This window comes from Trichoplax adhaerens, genomic scaffold, assembly GCF_000150275.1.
Source record: "Trichoplax adhaerens TRIADscaffold_10 genomic scaffold, whole genome shotgun sequence".
NCBI classification, from domain to species: Eukaryota; Metazoa; Placozoa; class Uniplacotomia; order Trichoplacea; family Trichoplacidae; genus Trichoplax; species Trichoplax adhaerens.
This window is the reverse complement of record NW_002060952.1, coordinates 1,447,543-1,472,243: the sequence shown is the minus strand read 5'-3', so window position 1 is coordinate 1,472,243 and position 24,701 is coordinate 1,447,543. Positions and strand designations below refer to the sequence as shown.

The following is a 24,701-nucleotide window of genomic DNA, read 5'->3' as shown; positions in this document are numbered from 1 at the left end:
CTCAAAGTTGTATCACTAAGTATTAGTATAGCGTTTACTCACAGATAGATCTAATAGATACGTACCTAACATTACTGATTCACTAATGGCCAACTAGAATTCATGAAATACAGCTCAATCATTGCATCTGCAACGACTAGCCCATGAACTGAGCTTCACTAAAGCTCAACATCTTAAAAGACCATACTACAAGTTATCTGACGATATATAATCTATTTTAAATATCTTCTCGCTCTAAATTTTATCCTATTAGGCTGTATCCTTTCATTATTACTGGGTTGTAATATTTGTAATATGGAAAGTTATGCATTAATGTAGCCCTTCCAATCTCTCTGTTTTCATTCTGATTACAATCAGTTATATACCTTATACTTTACAACAATACCCTAATTTATTGTATTCGCATGCTTTTGTGATAGCCTTCAATTTTACTGAAGAAATTAATTCATCTGTAGAAAGAAAATTATAATTTTAGAAACATTGAGCTACCATACACTATTACAAACTTAGTCATTCAATAGACTAAACTCTATTTCTTAAACAATTAGAATTTATAATATATCTACAACTAAGGTAAATTGTTTTTCTTATTGTCCTACACTCATGCTATATATATACTTATGTTATCACTAATTCTTAAGTACATTATCTACGGTACAATATAGAAAAATTATCTTCCCTCTATATAAATTTGAAAGCAAATTTTGTTGCCTTTAGAGTTTTATATTTCAGCTATTTAACTGCTGAATAGTATATCGTTATTAAATGAATTTCTATCATAAATTATAATTATCGATTATTCTATGATTCTCGGTATATTAGGTCTAATCTTTATAGACCAGCTATTAGCCTTGTAGTTATTGGATGTTTACAACCACCTAAGCTAAAATGTTTGTTGGGCAATTTCTTTTCTGTAATACCAATTTGTAAACCGTATTTGCAATAAAATACTATAAGTTTATAATAAACATTTGAATATGATTGGTAACTTGAGCTAATCAGCAGCGCAAAACTTGCTATGTCAGTCTATGCAAAATCTCTTTCTTTTAGGTAGTAAACTAATCCTGTAATGCATACTGATACCTTATTTAATAGCTCAAAGCATATATAGTGTCGATACAAATCAAGAAGCAAACAACCAAGGTACGGATAGATGTAACAAATTTAAATGTCTAGAAAATATGTAAAGAGTATTTTTAAATAATAACTGAAGTATATACTGTACATGATGATCTTAAAATCATGAATTTGAAGGTAAATGTATTTGGTAGTCTACTTCTATAAACTTAGATGAAAGGATAAAAGAAAAAAATGCAATGATGCTAGCACCTCTTTAGCTTCAGTGTGTTTAAATCTGACAAAAAGATCATAATAACATACAAAACTAAACCACTATCCTTTTGCTGCCCAATATTATGTTATATTCGCTAGTTATGTATATGCCAGTGCCTAGTAATTTACAAATTAGGCATTCTGTATTTCTCTATAACACGTCCAAAAATGATTCAATGCAATATGTTGTGTAAGGCTATACAATTTTATTCTGTTTGAGACTGAATTAAACTAGCAAGTATTCAGAAAATCCGCCATCAGCAACGCTATCCCTTTAATCATTAGTCTGTTACTAGTATCAATAAACGACAAAAGCAGTTGAAGATCAACATATTTTAAAATGCAATTTTCTTTCAAATATATTATATTAACATCATTTCTAGCCTCGATATATCTCACCCTTGTGCCGCAGTTTACGGTTTATATACAGAATTTAATCAGTTCTATGAATTAGCTGCTAAAACATAGAGAAAATACACATATGGGCGTTTTCAGATCAATTTGTTAAATCATGTGCTAAAGAAAGCAGTAAAAAGTTTATCTATCGATGCCATAGTTTCATTTACTATAAGCTGAATAGTTATAATCAATCGTGTATCCGCATGCAATACACTCTCATATGGCCAATTTTGCAGCGGCTTAACATTATGGTTTCTATTAAGAAGCTTAAAATATTATATAACATCACACTCGTACAACAAGATCCAAACGATACGAATTTGAGATTATGAATAAAGTAAAAATACACTTATAGGCGTTTTCTGATTAATTCTGTATATTATATGCGAAGGAATACATAGAAAAGCCTATCCACCGGCACAACAGTTCTATTGGTTATAAGGCTGACTAATTAATTAATCAATCGTACATACGCATGCAATACACCTTCATCTGGCCAATTTTGTAGAGGCTTACCACTGTAGCCTTTACTACAAAAGCTCAAGATATTATGTAACTAGATCCCGGCTAACATTTTATCTATTTAGAGTTCTAAACTTTATCTGTTTCAAATAACATTGTTGTAATCATTTATTATAACATTAGTTTGTATTTTATTTACGTTCAGTATCTCCCATAGTACAACAGAGTTATAAAGCAAACTACAGGTGGTATCTCAATGCCGAAGTCTAGTTGTTCTATGTTTATCAAACATAAATGGGCTAAAATAAAGCTTAGAAAGCTGTCTATATTCTAAAGGGAGAATACACGAGTGCTGTATTATATAGAAATCCACATGCAGAATATACTTTTGTATAGCGGTGCTCTAGTGTGATCCGATTCACTAGAACGTTGCTATGGCAACTTTAGTGCATTGATTATTATTTACCGAATAAAATGGTACTTTTACGCAACACTCGCCCTGAATTATTGATATTAGAGTAACCATTTGTAAAATAAAATTCATACATAGACAATAAATTGAATAATTTGGGCAAATCAAAGCTAGTCTAAGTCAAACGTTAAGATTTTTGTATAATCGATTATCGGATTGGTGGTAGAAGTAAGGAATTTTCAAGAATAATATTGACAAGAATGATAAAATGGAATAAAGAGCCAATTATTATTTCAACCAGGCAGTAAATTGGAGACTACTACAGTAGCTGACGCTTTCTTAATGCAAATGAAAATTATTCCCTCGATTTAACTCAGAGGAAAGAGGAAGCAACCTATTGTCAGCGCTGCTTTCAATCCACCCCTTAGTATGTTGAACAGAGTTAGAATTGCTTAAACAGTCATTGAGATTTTACTGCGTTATTTCAATTTGGAAGTACCTTAATCATGAAGAAACGAGAAGGCATAAACCGCCATCCGGTCGAAATATCACCTGTAGTAATATCCCTCTCCAATAAAGTGCAACCTCAACGCCCGCATACATCTGTAACGTTACGAAGTCACTTATTTATGAAAAATTTTGCTCCTAGCACTAAAAAAGTCCTTCATAATCATGAAAAGGTAAGGAAAATTTTCAATTAATATCCATTTTGACTTTAGTTTCTTGTTTAAATCCCTCTGAGTATTTCATTTTTCCCGTAAATGAGCAAGATAGTAAAGTTTAAATTTATTAAATAGTTAACACACTTATATCGACTGAGTTAGTTATTGGCAATCAATACAAATTTTAATCTCTAATTGGGTAAGAAAGATAATTAAGAACTATAACCGCTACTGCATTCATAAACCGAAGCAGACGAATGCAGTCCGTGCAATAAACCAATGAATCATTTCTTTTACTTCCTGTTCTATTTGAATATGATACTGTTACGGTCTATCCTGGAATCGATGTTACTAGTTTTCTATAACAAATCAAATTTGTCGAAAAATAGTAATGTTGCTGATTTGACAGAACTAGATGGTTAAAAATTGATATCAAAGGCAAATAAACATGATAAATTGAGTCTAATAATTCATAACCTCCTTAATTCATTACGATTTACTATTGAACAGTGTTGCAATATTACTTTACTTTAGGTTAGTTAATGTTTGAATTTGTGTCTTTAAGGATACAAAAGATTATTTTATTGTGGCATATTATGACGAATTAAAATTATGCCACTTCGTCTAGACAGAATTAAATTTGCTATTGATAAATATCGAGTTTATAAATATTATCGTTAACAATTCTTTGTAATTTCCAGAAGATGATATTACATCGTTCTTTGCTATCATGATCACCATTTACATGACGCTAAAGGACTTCACTAAGCTATTATAGTATACATCCCTCTGAGATCTAAGTTAAATTAGTAATAATTAGCTTATCATGCTACAATAATTGAATTATAACTGTTATCTTATTAATAGAGTGAATTGGTGCAGAAATTAAATCGAAATCTGAGTGATAATGACGATGCGATTAAAAAGTTTGAAACGATCTGGACTCCACGACCGAATTCAAGGTAAGCAAATCTTAATGCCAATCTAAGAGCATTACCATACGTATAACGTGGCCAGCAATGAATAAATTTAATATTTTAAAGTACGATAAGAAAAATTATGGCTATACATTTACTGAAAATTTAAAGTAATTTAATGGGTTAAACTTCATGAAATTGAAGGTTTACTAATAGGAGATTGAAAAATCTTCTATAGTATGGCCTCGAATTCTTTACTTGTTACAGTTTATTATAATTTAAGTCCTTTTCTAGTATAATCTGAGACTTGAATGACTTTTACTAGCATTCACAGGAAAGTAGACTCGACTAGTATTCGAGATCTTTCCAATCGCAAAAAATGATTATTTGTAATATTAATTCTGATGTGGATGGTTAATATTAAGACTTATAGAATTACATACGCACCGTCGTCTTGAATTAGTCATCGATATCGTTGTGTAAAAGAAAAATTTATATTGAATCTTGTTAGAATCAAAAGTCCTAGGAGATTAGGCAAGCTCAGCCAAGATAGGAACAACACTAACAATCAATCAGGTAAACCTTGCCGATTCTTTGCTTGATGATCCTAACAATTAAAGTCATTACTTATATTACCACTATTACTACTAGTTGGCATATAACAATATAATAGGAATATTGTATAATCTACAAAAATCTACAACATTTCTCATATTTATTGGCTGGTGTGTATTCAGAATAAAATCAATTCAGAGGTCATTTCTTATATTACCATAATTGCATAACTGGTATATGATATTATTACAGGATTATTGTACAATCTACAGAAATCTACAACATATCTCATAGTTATTGGCTAGCATATATTCAGAATAAAATCAGTTCAGAAGTCATTTCTTATATTACTACTGGTTATATCTGCTATATAATATTGTAATAAGAATATTTTACTATCTACAGAAATCTATGGCATATATCATAGCTATTGGCTAGTATGCATTTAGAATGAATTTAGTTCATTAGCATCATCTGTATTTGATCTTTACAAATTTTGAACTTATGTTATTGGTTTACTGTTAATAGTTTATAAAAATTAACATAATTCGGTATTTAGATCAGATATTAAAGTAAAAATATTTTCTCCTAAATTAACCAGATGCTGTAATACCGGAAAAGCTACCACTTCATCACTCTCATTCCATTTCGTTAAATTCGCTAATTATTAAAATTCCACGTCCTAAAACTAGTCGTAAGTTATCGAGCAATTATTTTTCTCCTTGATTTGACTCGATATGAAATCTTGTCATAATGAAATAAACCTGAAGGATAAATTATAACATGGTATCTCTGTCTTAGCTTCATTATCGTCAACCAATTCTTGCCTGCCTACCGTACAAACTTCACCATCGAACCTAAAAAATCAAGCACCTCGTCAACGCCCTCAAACTGTTGATGGAGTTTCTGCTACAAGAATGAAAAGCATAAGAGCGCAAAGATTAAAGTTTCTGTATGATGAGCCATTGCGTAGGCATTCAGTGAAAGCTGTTAAAGAAGTTGAAGATAATATTCTCTTGGAACATACCATTAAGCCACCTATTGTACCTGGGGAGCCTTTACCACCAAAACATGGCATGGACCATCATCGGCCTTGGATTACTTATCTACATAGCAGCGATTATAACAAATCAGCAGATGTTAACCAAGGTACTGCAATAATACTTAGGAAGTGAATAACTACACTTCACGGAATAGACTTGATATAATACTTCATATCAAGAATTGATTTAACAGAGCGATTGCTGGTCACGATAATTTAATTCTTTCCATCTTTCTTTTCAAGTGTAAGATAATCTTATACGTAGTAGAATCAAGTACAACTAACACTAGTTAGGTCATAAAAATTTATCTCAGCTATTGACTAATACAGGATTACTGAATTTCTCCTTCTAATTAGTGCTATATGACGAGCTTAGCAGCCGAGATTCGACGCCTCTTTTAGGCCATTACGTTGATAAGTTCTACAAAGTCGAAGAAGGACAGCAAATTCTACTCGGCTATCTCGATCAAGGCGATGGCTATCATATTTGTGTTAATGGCCATCAATCGAAATTACACCAATCTAAAGAAAACATGTTAAATGGAAATAATGCTAAAAATAAGCAAGCATGGCAACCATTATCACTAGAAGAATTAGTTTCGCATTCTCCTCCCGTAAGTTGCAAGTTGAATTGAATATAAGGGGTTATTACGGTTAAACTTTTTATGATTAGGGCTGAAACTGTATAGTTAATGTAATTTATACGTTTATTACCAATCGATAACTAGCTTAGACTTGTGACAAAATTTTCTCTCCATATAGTCTCATATTAAGGAAGCTAAAATAGAAGAAAAATGCAAGCAACAAGTCGAAGTAAGTTCTCTCATCTTCCTTTCATTTACTACATCATATTCATATATTTCTTTACTCAGTAATAATCTTGTTCATATGTATATCTACTCCTAGCAGGAAAAACAAGATGAAATTTTACCGGATGACAATCTGCATAATGAGACAAAAATTAATAGGACCACCAGTCCAAGTAATCGTCTTTCTTCATCATCAATTAAGACAGCTAAATTATCAAACGAAAATATTACAAGACAACATCATTTACATAATGCATCTCGAGAAAATGGGGGTAATAAATCACCTTCTGTGACTCCAAAAGAAATAGAATCGAAAATCTTTAGCATTAATTATTCTTCTAGACCAAAAAGGCATTCAGCATCACAGCGGTTGGATAATCATACCCTTGAAATTAATAATAGCATCGCTACCGTTAAGGATAATAGCATTGTTGTAAGCTCAATTATGAAGAGCCCGCGTAATCGAAATCGACCGAGATCGAATTATAGTGTTCAATTTCGGTTGCCAACCAATGGTGAAACATCAAGCAATTAAAACAACGGACTAATTTTTCAACTTTTGGAAACTTGAACTCAGAAATTGCTACGAAAATACTTCTAAACGCTGGGCAATACTGTTGAGTAGCCTTATTATTTCAACTCTAGGCGAGAAGGTACTAACCTATTCAGGATCGATTAAGCCAGTCGATTCGCTTCTCAATGGTGCTGCTACACCATGCTTAACATATATAGTAAATAATAATAGTCATTTGCTACCATGATAATTATTATAATTCGTATATCTGATAATTAATTTATTATTTCAAATGGACTTTGGTTATGCATATTCCATGAAAGGATTTAGAATTATCAAATATTACGATTTTTCATGTCTACAAAAAATTTGTATTAATGGTATCTTGAATTAAATAGATCTTATATAGTCTATTTTTATCATTTTGAATATCTGGTGATCAAATCACCTCAATTTAATGACGGTAAAAGTACCTATGTCCGGAAATAAAGCCCAATTTTATAACACGTCGTTTCATTTATTCTGCGATGTTAACTAAAATGTAAACGCCTTCTGTACTCAATTTACGATTGAAGTCATTGAACTGTGAGATTAATATTACTTGCATCAAATAGTATTTAGGGATATAAAACTAATAAATAAAACAGAATAAAACTATTCCATTTCAGTCTGAAGAATGACTCCAAATAGTGCTTTCATAACCTGTAGAGAAGGACGGTCTTATCCAACAGACTGTTATCCCAAAATCCTATTAGTCGTACTTCGATGGTATCTACTGGTAAACTAAGTGCAGCTATAGCTCTGCGGGATAACCAATAAATTTAGTGCGACAAATCTGATATCTATTGATATAAAATATGTTCATTTAACCAATTTATCAAGTGTGATTCAAACTACCTTTCTGATGCTGTAATACAGTATCAATTACTGTTACTATTACTACTATTAACTATTATCAATATCATCAATAATATCTAGTTTAACAAATTTGATATCTATTTGTTTAACACGTCCCCACCTAACCAATTTATCAAGAGTAATTCAAATTTGCCTTTCTGATGCTGTATTAAATCATTAATTACGATCACTATTACTATTACTACTATTAGCTGTTATCAATATTACAAGTAAACCTAGTTGGATAAATTTGACATCCATTTTAATAAAACATATTCACCTGACCAATTCATCAAGAGTAACTTAAATTACATTTCTGATGTTGTAATATATTATCACCGATATTAAAATTAATGTGCAATATAGTATAATCCATAGCATAATGCTAAAGTAACTTTCCACCACGATGATCGTAGTACAGCTGAGAACATAATAATTGTACTACTATATGATAAAAGCTGGTAAACCAATCGTCAATTAGATGATTAGAAAAATAAGGTTATATCTGTTCCAGTTTTAAATCTATCCTAGACGGCAGAGTCCTGCATTTGGCTAAATATTTTGCCCGCTTGAAATTTCTACCAATTTTTTTGTCTACTGCATACCCGCTCGCACAAAAATGTTAACGTATCTATATAGACAGCCATTCAGGCATCTAATTATCATACGACTGCGTTTATTAACTGCAATCTAACAATTAACGAACTGCATAAGTTAATATTGAACTTAAATATCGAATAAATTTGATTTGATCTAGTCCTAGGTATACGAATAGGTATTATAACTGTATTTATTTCTCGTTGGAAATTATCTAGCCGCAGAAGTAATTAGTGATTTATTGAAATAAGTATCTCTAATATATAAGCTTTAATAGACAATTTATACTCAGATAAAATGGAATAGGAAGAACTATACGAGTATGTCCACCTTTAGTCGCTTGGATCCAGTTGATAAAATTTTATGGTTAATATAAACTATTACCTAAAATAAATAGATGTCCAGCATATAACAAAAGTTATTTCATTCCAAATTGGTGTTCAAAGGGTATAAATTTTCTACTTTGTAGCTCATAGTGAACAACGGCAATTTATTCTACTTCTCATCAGGTTATAAAATATTAATTAAAATGCCTTTATTACCAATGATTAATCTAGATATGCAAAATAATGAAACAGTATTAGGCGAGCAAAATGGAAGCCGAATAAAATAATACGCCAATTAAATATTCTACAGCAAGAATTGGATTAAACAATTATTTAATATTAATGAATGTTTAGCCTCAACTTGAGTACCATTCTCCCGGAAGTTTATTGACATTAGATTAAGCAGTAACTTATGGTCGTACTTCATCAAGATTAAAAAGATTTAGATCGAGCATGAAGGGTTAATTAATTAATCAGCTATTTCATGGTTGTAATCATACTTTTAAAATTAATGATACGCCTAAACTATAACTTTAGTTGTGGTCTCTACTGATTTATTCTAGCTATTAGCTAAATTTGAAAAGTTTGCAAGTAGGAGTAAATGCAATTCTGATTTTTAAAGTAAATCAGGACTTTATTAACTAATATTGATGCAGATCAAGGTTAATCGTGAGAATAAGCTAGTAGAAATGCAATGACTAAGCAATAGTTGATAAATTTGCTAGTTTTCATTGTTAAATCGACAACCTGTAACTCGTTGGAATGCTAACAGCAGTATTCGACATTCAATTTTTTGAATAAATGATTCACAAACTATCGGAATTTCTAAGATTGATAAATTGTATACTAAAGTAGAAATCAGATAATGTGCCTTTAATGAATTATTATTCTTTAGGACAAAGTTATTACGGTCCTAAAATTTAAAATTATGCGACTAGCTCTAAATTTATTTAAATTGCATTTGACAACATCGGCACTAAATTTCGATATCGCCAAGACTAAACAGGAAAATTTACACACCCAGCTCTTGTCTTATAGTAAACTTTAAAATTTTTATTTCAAATACTTGGTAAGATTTCATATTTATAACAAATTGTAGAATAAGTTTCCATTTTATAATTTACATTCAATAGCAAATATCAGTATTTACCTACTTTATTTCTAGAAACGAAATGAGAAAATATTCCAATGTAATCATATATTAATAATGTTAGTTTAAACAGTGCTTGGCCCTTTACTATACAGCATACTATTCAAATTCAGTCTGTTAGGCTGCTTGCCTATACACGGGTATACGAATACTGGCATGAATAAATTAAATATAAAATATATAAATAGATAGAATCTATTAGACTGATTCTAAAAATTAAAATCATAGACAAGAGAAATTCTGATAGGAAATAGAAACAGAACAGTGATTTTTTAAGTCGGTTTTCGTCCAAGAATCACCTGGACAGCCACAATCAGTATCTGCTCAACTTATTATTAAAATAATAAACACTCGAATATAGACTCATTACTCTATTTTCATTCGCCTATAAAGTATTTTCGAGTCGTTTGTTCAAATCCATCCAACTTAGAGAGCATGGTCCCTTAGCAAAGATGGCACGTGCGGCGGCGCGCACACGGTGTGGAGCGTTCCTTTAAAAGATTTTGGGACTAATAATCCAAGAGGTTTTGTATAACTCATCATCAATCGATCTAACCTTAACTCTATCATTTATTAAGGAGTCAATGAGGTTCATCAACAAAATGAAATATTTCATGAGGGATTAGACGCGCCTTTGATAGTTGGTTTTGTATCGTATGGAAGCGTACGTGGCTATGGTTTTCTTAGCTTACCAAAATTTTCATGTTGTTACTTATAGATCAAATTAATTTCTTTATTATAAAGTTGTTTGGTGGTATAATTTTTCTATAAGTTTGCTAACTTGTTTCCTCAACTTATTTAGTGTCGAAGATTTGTGTAATCGACCGGAGTGCCCGAAATAGAATCATCGTTTTATAGACGTTTATGAAATTTGATTCTCATTTCATGACACCTAAATATTCGAAGGTAGGGACAGTTTAAAAAGAGCAAGAATTTTGTTTCTTCTGTAGTAAAGGACTAACAACGGAGTCCTTTATAGCTTCTAGTATGAAACTATTATTACTTCAGTATAGAAAATACCTAGGAAGTGATAATATCTTCAAGTTTTACCCTGCCAAATCATGATATCGCCATCCTTTCTTCTTCGCTATTTTACAAGGTTCTATATAGATTACTATAGGAATGACCTAAGAGCAATCACCTAATCTAAAGAAAGGGTGTTTGATAGTCTATTAAGATTGTAAATAAATTTGACTCGGTAACAAAGCCCTATACATAGAGAAAGGAGATTTATAACATGACAGTAAAGTACTGTAATGTATGGTAAAATCGTGCAGTTACCGTACAAATTCGTGCTAAAACACCAACTGTCAATGCTAACGTCAGAAAAGTAGTCATAGTTGTCATATAAATCTTTGGATAATTCGGGGTCGAATTATTGTAAGTGAAAACTTTCTTCTTTGGTTAGGTTGTTTGGTTGTGGACAGTTTTAGTTCTGTCGTTTTTATTTCTTCAATTAGAATACTTAGAATTAAGTATCTGAAAGGTTGTTTGATCTATCTCTCTCACATTTTTTAATAAATTGTTGTTCGGTTGTTACCCCAATTTTTATTTGGTGTCAAAGTTTCGTTAAATCGACCATAGTGCCACGAAAGGAGAATCAAAGTTTGTTAAAAGTTTTGTAGCTTGATCTCTACATTTTACATTTCAATACACTTCTTACTCATCATCTTGAAGGTAGGTGGCAGATGTTATTGGGTGTAAAAAGGTTAGAGTGAGGACGGAGCCATTTTTAGACAAAACCTTAGAAAGGTTATGCAAATGACATTTACTGAAAAGAGGATTTAGTTAAAGATTGGGTCTATTGATCATAAAGCATCTCAAGAGAATAAATCATGATTGTAATAACACGTACAAAAGCTGATAGCTAAATTAATCAAGCTATAAGCATTTTCATGACTTTGATAGCAATTCAAATCTGATCCGAAAGCCTATCAAAATAGGGATGGAAACTTGAACTTACACAGGCTGAGGGATCAGGGTGTTTTAATTATTGATATCGATCAGTAACATAAAGCCTTCCGAAATGTTGTTTATGTACCGGTATTGATTATTAATTATTTTTAGTTCGAGAAAGCTTACGGATTGAACGAAACGTCTTTAACATTCCTCAATGCCGATTAACGACTTAATAAATAATATTTTTATACTTTTAGCTTAGCAAAAACAAGTACGATACTTAAACAAATTGTATAAGTGAAAAAAATTAAATTTAAGAGTTTTAAACATGGTATATTAGTTCGAACACTGTTGAAGCTATCTTCTATTTTTTAAAACAGGCCGAGCTTTAGTCTCTATAGTATCAAATCTATGCGCACTTACTTCGATTTTCCATTTAAGTATAGCAGCGGTCTAATTTAACTTTAGGATATCAATACTTGCCAACACAAGCACATTTAAAATAGTTTGATTTAAAACCTTGAAGCCTTTTAAAAGTAAGCAAATAGATCAAAGACAGAATCAGATTAGACAATTGGCAAACTGCAACGAAAGATGCCTAGGCTAAATAGACTCATAGCATTACATGAATCGTTTTAATTTTGATTTAATAAATATTATCAACCAGTTAATCGATCAGTCTAAGTAATATGCTTGTAGAGAATACATCGTCATCATCCTCGTATAAAAATATTGTTGGAATGATCTAATCTTTGTCGATTAGCGGCCTAAGTCATCGCGGAAGCCAGTACTACTTGTGCGGCTAAATCCAAATGGATAATAAAATCAGGCTGCTTCAAGAATGGATAGTCTATAAAACCGAAAAAAATGAAATTTCTTTTTTTTTAAAATGCGTTCAACCTGGAGATGTCTTAAAAGCTCAATCAGAAAAATTTAACTTCTTGTACCGCGATTTCTGTTAAAAGACACTCGCAAGTATATTGTTTTGCAGCGTTTTATATAGTGTTTGTGATTAGACGGGCTTGGCCCTAATGGAGCAAAACAAATAAATATCTTCGAGTTAGTTAGAATGGATAAACAAAAATAAACAGATGGAAAAAGGAATGCTCAAATTCAGTAATATAAAACGGAAAAAAAGGATGGATGTCAATGCTATTAAAGTACCAAATTAATATTGGATTAGAAAAGGGAGCCAGTTAGCATGTCAAAATAAGGAACAAAATTTCCTATAGTAAAAGGCCATGACTAAATTGATCAATTTAATGGGCAGTAGAAGATTTTGCTCCTTGTATGGTAATAGCTAACCCTCCTTTATATAATGCTCGCATATTAAGCGAAATGATGCATAATCAATCCGGAACTTTTGGCTCTTGCTTCCGCCTATTTCGCCGATAGCATCAAATTGATTTCAAAGTACTGTACATCCGATGGAAAAGAAAATTTAATAGTTTATTTATCTTACAACCTGTGATGCCTTGCATCCCCCTCTCACCTTTATGAGCACTTACTAGTACTAGGAAATCGCAGGCTGAAAAAAATATTATTTTACTACGGCTAGATACCATATGATACGGTCAAAGCTCCTACTTAAAATTATGAAATAGTCTAGGAGGTAATTAATAATAATAATAGTCGACCACCCTACATTCGCCTTGCTTTAATATACTACTGTTCTGCTCGTTATGAGCAGACAACCTAAGGCATACCATCCCTCGGAATGAGTTCAAATTCCAATTGATCTTTCCAGAACATAATCAAAACCATATATTCTACAAATGAGTCCGACGGATACAAATTACATTGTAGAAAAAATAAATGATTATTTTTGATGCAACTAAAAGCTACCATATCCGGCAGTTTCTATCGCTCACGACGCTTTCGCGAATTGCCAATAATAGGATCCATTTGAAATGAAACTGATCGTGATTTGTTTTCTAACCAAGCAAGTTGAATGGTGTTGTCAAAATACATTTTATATACCTGCATGAAGTCGTATCCAGAATAGATTACTCATCTTGAAGTTATAACTCAAAAGTATAGTAGTGTTCGCGACATTTATAGGATACTATTAAACTATTACTGCAAATGGTATCCATCACCTCCCGGGTGGATAATAACCACTGTTGTGCACTGTAAGACTAGAAACTTCGAGGATGCAGGTTTACTTTTTGGTTCTGGTTGAGCCATTCACTTTTGTTTGTCAGCAATATCGATAGAAACCATTTTCTTATACAATTCCGATTGTACAAATACAGCCATGTGTAGCCGTAATGTATAATTGATAATCTGAAAATGGCATCTACAGTGATCAAAGATAGACAGCAGTAAATGAGATTATGCAGCGGAAATCTTAATACGTTCCTTTTGCTATTAAATATCACCCAGTTCAATGTATGTAGTGGCCTCAGGAATGATCGCTAGCTATTTAGCAAAAGAAGGAAATTCACTTTACAAATTGAACCAAATTGAACGAATATTAGAGTCAGATTGATACGAATAGCCATACATAAGCTGGTAAAATCTTCATATAAAGAAAATACGTATAACAAATCTTCATTTTACAATCTCAACCAAGTTTAGCGCTTGGCTGTGTCAGAAAGAAACCGATAGGCATGCATAAGCTAGTAAAATCTCCACATAATAAAGATAATATAAATAGTTTCATCAATACAGCACATTAAAATGCCATAAAGCCAATGGCAATGTATTGGTAGAGTAGCAAAGTAGCTCGTTAATAAAGACAGATACCTTTGAGAAATCAGGTGCAAAAGCAAGATTGATGCCAAATAATACACCAGTAGATTATTCATCCACTTCTAAAGGAAATCTCGTTATAGAACAGTCGTTGGCTTTGAGTTTGGACTAAAGGAACAAGATACAAAGATGAGTTTATTTGCGTTCATCTAGTTACATACAGGTATATCTTAACAATAAGTTCACTTACACAGAACGGGAAAAATCCTACACTATGGAGAAAACGATGATAGTATAATCGGTACTGCTATCGAATCGTTCATCGAGCTATTGAGTAGGTTTACTGAACTCACTCGATGTCCAAATATCGATGGAACTATCTGTCTAGATAGTCATAAACTGTTAAAATTGCTATAGAATATACCAATCATGCATTGAACCAATTTTATATCAGCAAAGACGAAAGAGCCAAAAATGTTTGATTTATGAGGAAGTTCAATATTATCTGCTCTATTCCGTCTCCTTATAGTCGCCTAGATAGCCTGTATTTTATGCCATTTCTAATACACCAACGAATTGACGTATTGAATTGATGGAATTTCCAATGCTGCACCTTGTCCTAACCACTATTCTAGTAAATGTGATTAACTAGACATGAAATTCCTCTTGATTAATTCATCGTAAACAGAAACACAATCAATGTTAACATGTAAGATAGCCAACACCCAACAGCTAGTAATAGTTATTTCAGCCTCAATTGCTATAAAAGCTTCAACATTGTGTTTTAAGAAATGTTGTCCTCAAGCAATAAGCAATTTAAGTTATCGGCTATGGTATCAAATTATACCGTATTCAATATTATGTCATCAGCAAAATTACTTGCTGGCTATGTTAATAAATAATATGAAAATCGAATTAAGTGTTCAATAGCAAATTGAATATCAGGTCAAAGTGAGAGTACTAAAGCAGTTATAAGCAAACTATAAAATCCTTTGGATGGTAGCTGTACATAAAAATTTTTCCGTTATTCAGATTTATTTATTTCTACTGATGGATAACCGCAAAAGTAAGAGAAAATCTAGGAACTAGTGTAATATATTTATCCATAACATTTTCTCATCGAAATTATCTTAATTTCTTTAAAGGTAATTTGCATGTACGGTCTAATATTATTTAAATTATTCTTCCAATACCGATTTATTATTGGCAATGGAAGCGACTTACTGGATTAATATTCCAACGAAATCTATCAGTATAAGTTAGCTTCAAGAATCATATACTTCCTAATTTGGCAGAAATTTTATCTTGGCACCAAATTAATCACATGCAATATTCGAACAATGTTTTCTGGAACCGATTTTTTCAAAACTGACTAAAATATATTAGTAGAGACTTATTGGATTCAACATTCGATAGATTCTATTAGCAGAAGCTAACTCGAGTATCAAACTCTATCTAATTTGGCAGAAATTTTATCTCGGCACTAAAATTAATAACATGCAGTATTCTATCAATGCTTTCTGGAATCAATTTCTTTAAAACCGACTCGCATGCATAGTCTAATGTTATTTTAATATTATGTAATATCCATCGAAATTGATCCTCCAATAATGATTTACCGTTAGCGATAGAAGCGACTTACTGGATTAAAATTCAATAGGTCCTATAAGCCGAGGCTAGTTTCGAGTACAAAATTCGTTCTGATTTGGTAACAATTTTATCTTTACACCCAAGTCAATTAGACCTAATGTTTTATTAATGCTTTCTGGAACCGCTTTTTTTCACCTGCTCCATCACTTTCTTATTGATAGAGGTGATAAGCACTTTTCAAGAAAAAGGATGAAAGTATAATCGATTTTTCACCATTCTATTTTCGATTCTGCATTATGTTGAAATGTCTCCGGATGCAATTGTTTTATTCAATAAGGCACAAACGTTAAGAATATTTGATACACCTACTACAACAAAATGAATTATTTACCATAGGCAACAGAGCAAAATGACTCTTCCTGAGGCAATGATTACCTTGAATATCCCTTTACGAGAATTTGATAAAAGAATATTCATTACACCTATTACGATAAAATGAATTATTTACTTTAGGAAACAGAGCCAAATCATTTTCTGATAACGATTGCCTTAAACATCACTTTACTAGAGTTTTATTAAGATTGTTAAGATTGCAGACTGAAGGTATTAATTTACTTTCAGTTCATTAAGCTCGTAATCTATTTGACTTTCATGATCATGATGGAAGAAATGGCTGATTAATAAAAGTCATCGACAATGAGAAATTTGATAAATTGAATGTTGGTGTACGTAATTCTATCGCAGCTTCAATACAAATCAAATAATCTAGGGCAAGACATAGATTAAGTAGCGGCCGAAAAAGATTCGGTAGATGTAGTTATAAATAATTTTATTAAAGTTAATACGTTTACTGCGTAATTATTGACTGCGATGGTATTTCGATCAGATAAGTTAGAAAAACCTAAATGTTTATCTCAGATCAATTCGATCCAGTTGATAAAACCCTAAAGCGCTCACTAGTTAAATCTAATAGTAGATATTCATCGATCATTTTTAATGGTTTCCCTGTAGATTGGTATACTTGAAATCGATATTCTCTATTTTGCGGTTCAAGGCTAATCGCGGCAATTGATTGAATTTGCAAAATTTTTTAAAATAATGAACGAGAACTGAGTAAGTAAAATGTAACTAGTGCAATGGGTTATAATACCAATCAAATAATCTACGGCTGGAAGTATAGTAGGCAGCTGTCCTACAGTCGCCGTTATAGGTATTAACATTTTGTGATTTGATAGAAATAAAGGTCAATAAATGAATTAGTCACTTAGTTATATTATCGTTCAAAAAGAATTCAAATGCCACTATTAGGATTAGCCGCTAAAGCATTCTACTTCAGAAACAATTGAGGCATAAACTACTTGAATAATCAATAATTATCTTTTCGCTATAAAATGATCCAACTACTATAGCCTAAAATTCATCAAGACACCATTAGAGATGTAAATTATATTAAATAAAAGATGTAGGAATAGAATAAAATGACTTAATACAAAGCTATATAATGCTGGTATACCAATCTCATGCAATCATCACAGGGAAAATAGAGGTGTTTTAGATCGCAGTAAATTCTTTGTTAAAATTTAACATTAACCACGTTCGTATGCTTTAATTAATTTTTGGCATTCTGGACAGTAATGTTTAATATCTTGAAAGCTATTGCAACAGAACACGATCAGTAAGCCAATTATTCCTCTATAATGATAAAATAATCATAGATAATCCTTTAGCTATTCATATCAATAAGTAATGCATTATACAATAAGAAAGTACAGTAAGTTTGCCTAAAGCTCAGCTATCTTGATTCATAAACTCGGTATCACAGTACATAACGGTAGCGAATGTTACTGCAATGTATTTCTATGCAATTAAGGTATAGTGATGTAGCCATGGTATAACGAATTGGACATGTATCCATATATACGCATATATTTATACATATTTAATACGTAGTGCTACTTTCCAATTAAGATGCAGCACTCTAGTCTAGTATGATATTATATAGATTAATTCATATATAGTTATGGCATAAGCATCATTCAGTTAGATACAATAAGTTGTATAGTAATTTGATGCTTCACCAGTTCAATAAGTTTGTGCTTTAACAAAAAAATAATATAAGAAAAATGATAATAAGGCCCATATGGACAATAAATAATGTTAATTAATAACAGTTTTCCTATATAGAATTCATTGACCAAACAAGAATACTGATACTGAAAAGTGGCGTACTGTAGTAAACTAACCTTATATATGGCCCGATACTTGTTAAAAATCTAAATTTGTAACGTATAAAAATTAAACTACCGCTGAAAATAAAACCCTGCGAGCCTACTGTCAGGTTTGTTCTCCCTTACATTTACCTATTGTACAACTCTCAATACTGACGATCAGCTATCGTTAAGAAGAACAGCAATACCTCTAATCTCTCTTAGATAAAACTGAAGCTAAATTTTATTAAAAAGTCAGTCCATTTAATAGTAAATTTACCTAAACATTAACGATCAGTTTATATGACATTGTACAACTGTGCATTTATCTACTAAAAATATATAAGCCTCATAGATTAATTATTATAAAGACACTCTTAGATAACCTATTTTATGGAAGCTTTGTAGCGACAGCTGTGCAAAATTTACTCGTATAACTCTGTAGAATTGAAATGGTAATACTGCGCTATATAAATATGTCTACAAGTCATTAGCTTAACGGTACTATCGAGACAGCAAGTAGTGCACTACAGAAAAGGTGATTTGTATAAAGCTCAGCTCCCATTTTTTAAAGTTAAGAGTTAAGCTCTGTAGTATAAGATAGATGAGATGTTCATTAATCTGCCTGTGTATTGGCGGTAGTAGTGATTGTTAACTATTTAAAACATTAAGAAAGAAAGTCAGTATTAGAGTGAAACTTACAGAAAGCAGCAACAGAGGGCCGCTGTGGTACAAGTTCCTTCACCAGCCTCATATCGGATCACTGTTTGAATTTGTTGATTGCAAAATGGACAATCCATCGTTTGAGTACTCTCAGCTTCCTCCAGGTTAGAACTAGTAATCCGCTTATAGATGGGATAATTGCCATGTTTAAAAACATGATGCGTTCTACCAGGATCTTCAATATTTACAGACATTTGCCCAATGGCTGATTCAGAATTAGTTGACTGCAGAGGATTGCTACTTGACGGTATATCAACTAAAAGCCAACAATAGCAATTTAACCGTTAATAGCTATGCAGTAAGATAAAATACTATTAATGGCAGTAATTCCAGAGAGCTACATATACTTTCAAGGACAATTAATTGCATATACATATAATTTACTAAAACTTCTCTATAAGAAATATTACGTTGAGAAATGGGTTGAAATAGCACCATAAAATCAGTCAAAAGAACGATGTACATTGCACTGTAGAGTTCTAGAAAGTCTTGCAGGTGCCAGTACAAAGTATAATTGAGGATGATTTACTTAATCTACGATATTACACTAGTGATGCACCCTTAAACATCGATATTCATATATAGAATATTACTATTAGGGCAGATTGTAGCTATTAGTTTTATTACCAGCAAGAATTGATCTACTACAGCCTGCCTTGCCTGAATACTTAATATGCTGCACTCACTCAAGCTCCTTTTGTAGCATACCCTACCAGCATACGAGCATAATGCGAATATAATTATTAAGCCAAATTGCAGCTGTTACTATATAAATTGATTTCTGACACGGTACCCTAATTGATACCTATTTAATGTATCTTTCTAACGATGATAGACAAAATTAAAAGGATAAGGACAGTTGCTGTAAAGCTTTAGTAGGAAAGAAATCTATTGCAATTTTTATACTAAGCTACCATGGTATTTAGATCCATAACTTACAATCATAATGATCAGGCCCATCAACTTGGATAATTACCGACTGAATTCTTATATTACCATCTGATGTAGGCTGATTAGTTCGCTGACTATGAGCAGACAATTGAGAATTGTCAGCAGAGTAACGTGTTTGATTTTCAGTTCGATCTTTATCCTGAATGGATGAAGAAAACCTGAACGGATTGTTGGCTGTTAGGGTAGCGAAAGAGCGTTCAGTAGTGTCTTTCACTGCCACTGACTGCTGATTTGTACTTGCAATAATTTGCTCTCGAGCTTGACCAATATCATTAGCAGTTTCATCTAGATTTTCCGCTCTGATTAATTGAACACATTTATCACTCTTCATATCCTTTTGCTTTACTGGAAAGACCCTTTTCATCCAATTACCAGCATTCATCTTAAGTATATACCAACTTGTTATATTCGATCGATAATTCAACTAGTTTGCATAGAGTTGAATCAATTATTAGCTAGAGATGTTAGAAATATTGAACTCATAGGATCATTTTCTACGAAAAATGTTAAAAAATTTACGATGACTAATAATAACGAGGTACAAATAGAAACTGGTATTATTTTTCCTAGAATGTCCAACATTAAATTTTAAATGAAAGATATCTTAGATAGTAAAGAATCGTTAAGAATTAATATGAATAACAATTTTACAATATTTACATAGTTAAGAAATGGAACTAGAAAGGAATAAACAATGTACAAGACTGAATAACGCGCAGGCATAGTCATAACTGGAACAGTTGCTTTATGCTATATAAGTTATAAACAAGAGGATAGATGATATTTTAATTGAAACATATCTTAGGTAGTAGAGGGTAGGTTAAAAATTAAAAGAAAGTTCATTATAAATAAATTAAATAATACCCAAACAAATTCGCGACTGGAGCAGTCGCTATATGCTGTACAAGCTATAAACCGGTGGATCAATGACATACTGAGTAGCGCATTAAAAATATTCTTCTTCCTTCAAGTTTAACTAAAGCGATAGAATTGACTCACCTTTCAAGAGCAATAAATTTACTGAGTGGAGAAGAACCAGTAATGAAAGAGCTGTAGTAGTTGTATAAAAGCGCTTTTCCTAGGCTCATTAGGGCCATAAATAGAGTAATGAAGTTTGGCATATCAATTTACGTCACGTTATTCCTGAGGAAAGTAATTAGCTAAAAAAGACAAAACTTAGGTTATACTATTAAAATTTGAAGGAGTGTGATGTTACCTTGTTATCCAATAAAATGCAATGCCTAACGACTATTCGATTAGTGTACTTTAATGATTAAAAGATAAGGTGATAAAATAAAAAGTTTGCAGGACAATAGTACAGCCAACATGCAGCCACTGAATAATATTGAAGCTATATGCCGAGTCTATAAACTTCGGCTACTTAATTTACTTTCTGTTCTTTGTTCTTTTACAGTGATAAGAATAATGAATCAGTAGCAATATATAGCCATGGATGCACGGTTACTAATACGCTTGTTTCATTTCGTTCTAGTTCTTATTTAAAGTAGCTCTACGGGGAGGTGTGCAATAAACAGCTGCTTATCATTTTCCGTGGCTTCTAAAGTTAGATACTAGAAATCAATATTTATTTAATAGAGTAGGATCCGATTATCTTAATGCAGTTTATTGAAGATAAAATTTAGTGATAAAAATAGCAAAGAGAAGAAGAACTTTGCCTTTTCTACTTTAGCTTGAAGGGTTCTTGATTTATTAGTCGACAAAGATGAAAAATAGCAAACATTGCCGTCGCTTGACTAATGAGATGATCATAAAATAAATATCTATAATCTAAACACCCTAATAACTTTTAAAGTACCAATTTTTAGTAACTTTCTGTCACATTAATTAAGGTAGATGATGATAGAAGGTATAAAGGATTTTATTGAGATACAAGTTATAGGCTAACAATGATATGGTTGTTATAGATAAGGTATTTGAGATAGCAGGAACGTAGGAACTGACTAACGAGTTAGCGTACAAGGGTATTTATAGGTTTTAGATGAGATTGAGATGATGTCTTTATACGTACAGCATGTCGTCTATATGTGGTCATGATGTCGTACATTATGAATGTAATACAATACAGTACTTAAACGGTATATGATAAGTATTAATACGGGAGGAATGCAGTGATCACTCCTACTAGTGATTTGACATTTTCACATGGTTATCGTTTATATTTTTTAATTAGGCGAAAGCAGCTTGGGCAAAAATGTTCAATATCTTGATATTTTTCGCAGAATAGAGCAATAAGAAAACCAATTAAACCGCTGTATTGAATAAAGAGAAGAAACACAGTTTAGAATGCTTGTTTGCCTATTGAAAACTAGTCTCACTCATCACAATCCAATATTTTTGAAACTTTAGCCAGCGTAAAATACGAACGAAAGATTACCTTCAATTATCACTCTTTTATAAGTAAGGCATCCATAATCTGAATGGATTATCAACGAACATTAAATCAAATTTAATTTTGACTTACAAGAAAAAGCAGCAGAGTGCCGCCATGAGATAGGTTGTATCGCCGGATACATATCGAATTCCAGTGCTAATAGATTTTTGGCAGAACGGACAATCCATCGACTGTGAATGTATTGCCTCTAATTGATTTAGAGTAGTAATTTTCTGAATGATTGGATAAGACAAGCTAATTACAGGTACAACAGGCATCACATGCGACACAGCTATAGGCATTTGACCGAGAGGAACGTTCGTTCCAACTAGAAAATTGAAAGTAGCAATAGATCAGGATCTGTATTTGCTATTAGTATAAATATAAAGCAGTTAGCGGCTTATTACCTGCAGGAGGCTGTTGAGTTGCATCATTAGCTTTGTATGAAGGAGGTGGATTTGTAGGAGGATTGGTCACAGCTGGCGAATATTGAGTATCATATGCTTGCGAAGGAAAGGCGGATGGCTGCAATAGAGCCGTATTTCCTACTGGATTGCTGTAATGGGTCGATTCCGAAGGATCGGAGTAAGTGGCAGATGAAAAGTTTGGAGGCACATTATTGGCTGGATTACTTCCAGTGCTGGGAGTATATTGAAGGCCTGCATTGCTATCGCCAGCAGAAGGCAACTGTCGCCTTTGATCTTCATGATTGGCAGTATTTTTATTTCCACTGCCTCGCCATATATCCATCTTGCACGTTAGTTTTTAGGTCAACGCTTAAATTCCTACTTTAAGTCAATCTCGTAAATATTTTTCCTGAAATGAAATTACATATATATTCATTATCAACGGTGTGTCGCTAAAATGTTGCACCTCAGTATGTCAGGTTACTCGTATGTCCACTATAAAACACCGTCATAGGATTTATAGGCTATATGCAACTATCAACATTATAAATGCAGATATGAAATTACTCGTATCAAGCTATTTTTACCGAGCTAACGTAGCAATCCTTGCAATATGATTATATAACCGTATAGCATGTAGAACTACCATAAGCTCAACATTAAAGCAAAATGAAGGTCTTTAAGAATATTGTTAATAACGCTTATTGATAAGAGTAAAATATGGAATCGTATAGCTACAATGACTGTAATATTAAAGCGAAAATAATATTTTCAATTCGTAATGTTCAAAAGTCCCTGTTGGTGATGAAAGCGTCTCTAGTCTTGTTTGTAAAAGATGAGTCTATCTTTAGATTCAATAAATTTAAATACAGTACTAGAAATCAATGACCACTAAATATATCTCAATTTAATAAAGATCTCACTGATTCACAGTCTTTAAAAGATTAAATAATACTGTAGTTTCGGTAGGCCTAAATTATTTTACTTTATTAAAATGTTGGGCTCTACGTACTAACTTGGCTGCCTTTAATGCACACTAAAATTATTAAGTAAATAAAATTATTAACTTTCTTATTCTAGCTGTTGGCAAGACTTCAATATGATAGACTGATTATATTGGTTTGCATATTAAGTCAGTTAGAGCTTCGAAGCTGATCACGATATACTGTATATTAGATGTTAGGTGCAAAATATACTAAATTTTTATTTTAATTCGATACATAATATATAAGATTACTGGAAGCTATTTTAATTTAAACAAAAGTAAATTAAAGTTAAGTCTAATTTTAGTCTTAAGAACTCTTAGTACCATAGTAACAATTATTTCATATACTTTATTTGTAAAACTTATATATATACAAACTAATTAAAAACACGAGTACTAGTGAAAAGCAATGGATCCTAAATAACTATGGTTTCGATAGAATACGTAGTTTCAATAACATAAAGACATATATGCTAATACAGAAAGATGATTAATTAATTTTTTTAAACCAATTACTATCACCATGGCTTTTAAAGACTTATTCGGAAGAGTTAATAAAGCTAGCCATTTTATCATAGTATTTTGATAGCGTTGATGAACTTAAAAGATAGATGATAAGATGAATAAAAAGTGAGCGTTTGATCGCTATACCGCGGTAAAATATTTTACCGTTATTGTATTGTCATACAAAAATAAAGTGATAAAATAAATTAATTCAATTATTAAGACTAACTCGTAATATTGAACTTATGCTTTAAGATTGTATTTCTTCTTCCATG

General features: G+C 31.8%; 4 protein-coding genes across 4 annotated transcripts; 1 reads left to right on the top strand and 3 right to left on the bottom strand.

Annotated features, from left to right (window-relative positions):
• Positions 1–3,111: 3,111 nt before the first annotated feature.
• TRIADDRAFT_59322 (uncharacterized protein) lies at positions 3,112–7,125 on the top strand (the record flags this gene model as incomplete). The annotated part of the gene is made up of 8 exons (XM_002115378.1): positions 3,112–3,285; positions 4,135–4,229; positions 4,696–4,760; positions 5,341–5,433; positions 5,541–5,888; positions 6,139–6,395; positions 6,544–6,594; positions 6,688–7,125. 8 exons carry the CDS (start codon positions 3,112–3,114, stop codon positions 7,123–7,125), a joined length of 1,521 nt encoding a protein of 506 aa, XP_002115414.1.
• A 10,718-nt stretch (positions 7,126–17,843) lies between these two features.
• TRIADDRAFT_59321 (uncharacterized protein) lies at positions 17,844–19,381 on the bottom strand (the record flags this gene model as incomplete). Its single annotated transcript, XM_002115255.1, has 3 exons — positions 17,844–17,949; positions 18,501–18,530; positions 19,167–19,381. 3 exons carry the CDS (start codon positions 19,379–19,381, stop codon positions 17,844–17,846), a joined length of 351 nt encoding a protein of 116 aa, XP_002115291.1.
• A 492-nt stretch (positions 19,382–19,873) lies between these two features.
• Positions 19,874–20,520, bottom strand: TRIADDRAFT_59320 (uncharacterized protein; the record flags this gene model as incomplete). The annotated part of the gene is made up of 2 exons (XM_002115254.1): positions 19,874–19,896; positions 20,127–20,520. The coding sequence occupies 2 exons, from the start codon at positions 20,518–20,520 to the stop codon at positions 19,874–19,876; spliced, it is 417 nt and encodes a 138-aa protein (XP_002115290.1).
• Positions 20,521–22,616: 2,096 nt separating this feature from the next.
• TRIADDRAFT_59319 (uncharacterized protein) lies at positions 22,617–23,280 on the bottom strand (the record flags this gene model as incomplete). The annotated part of the gene is made up of 2 exons (XM_002115253.1): positions 22,617–22,858; positions 22,938–23,280. 2 exons carry the CDS (start codon positions 23,278–23,280, stop codon positions 22,617–22,619), a joined length of 585 nt encoding a protein of 194 aa, XP_002115289.1.
• Positions 23,281–24,701: the final 1,421 nt, after the last annotated feature.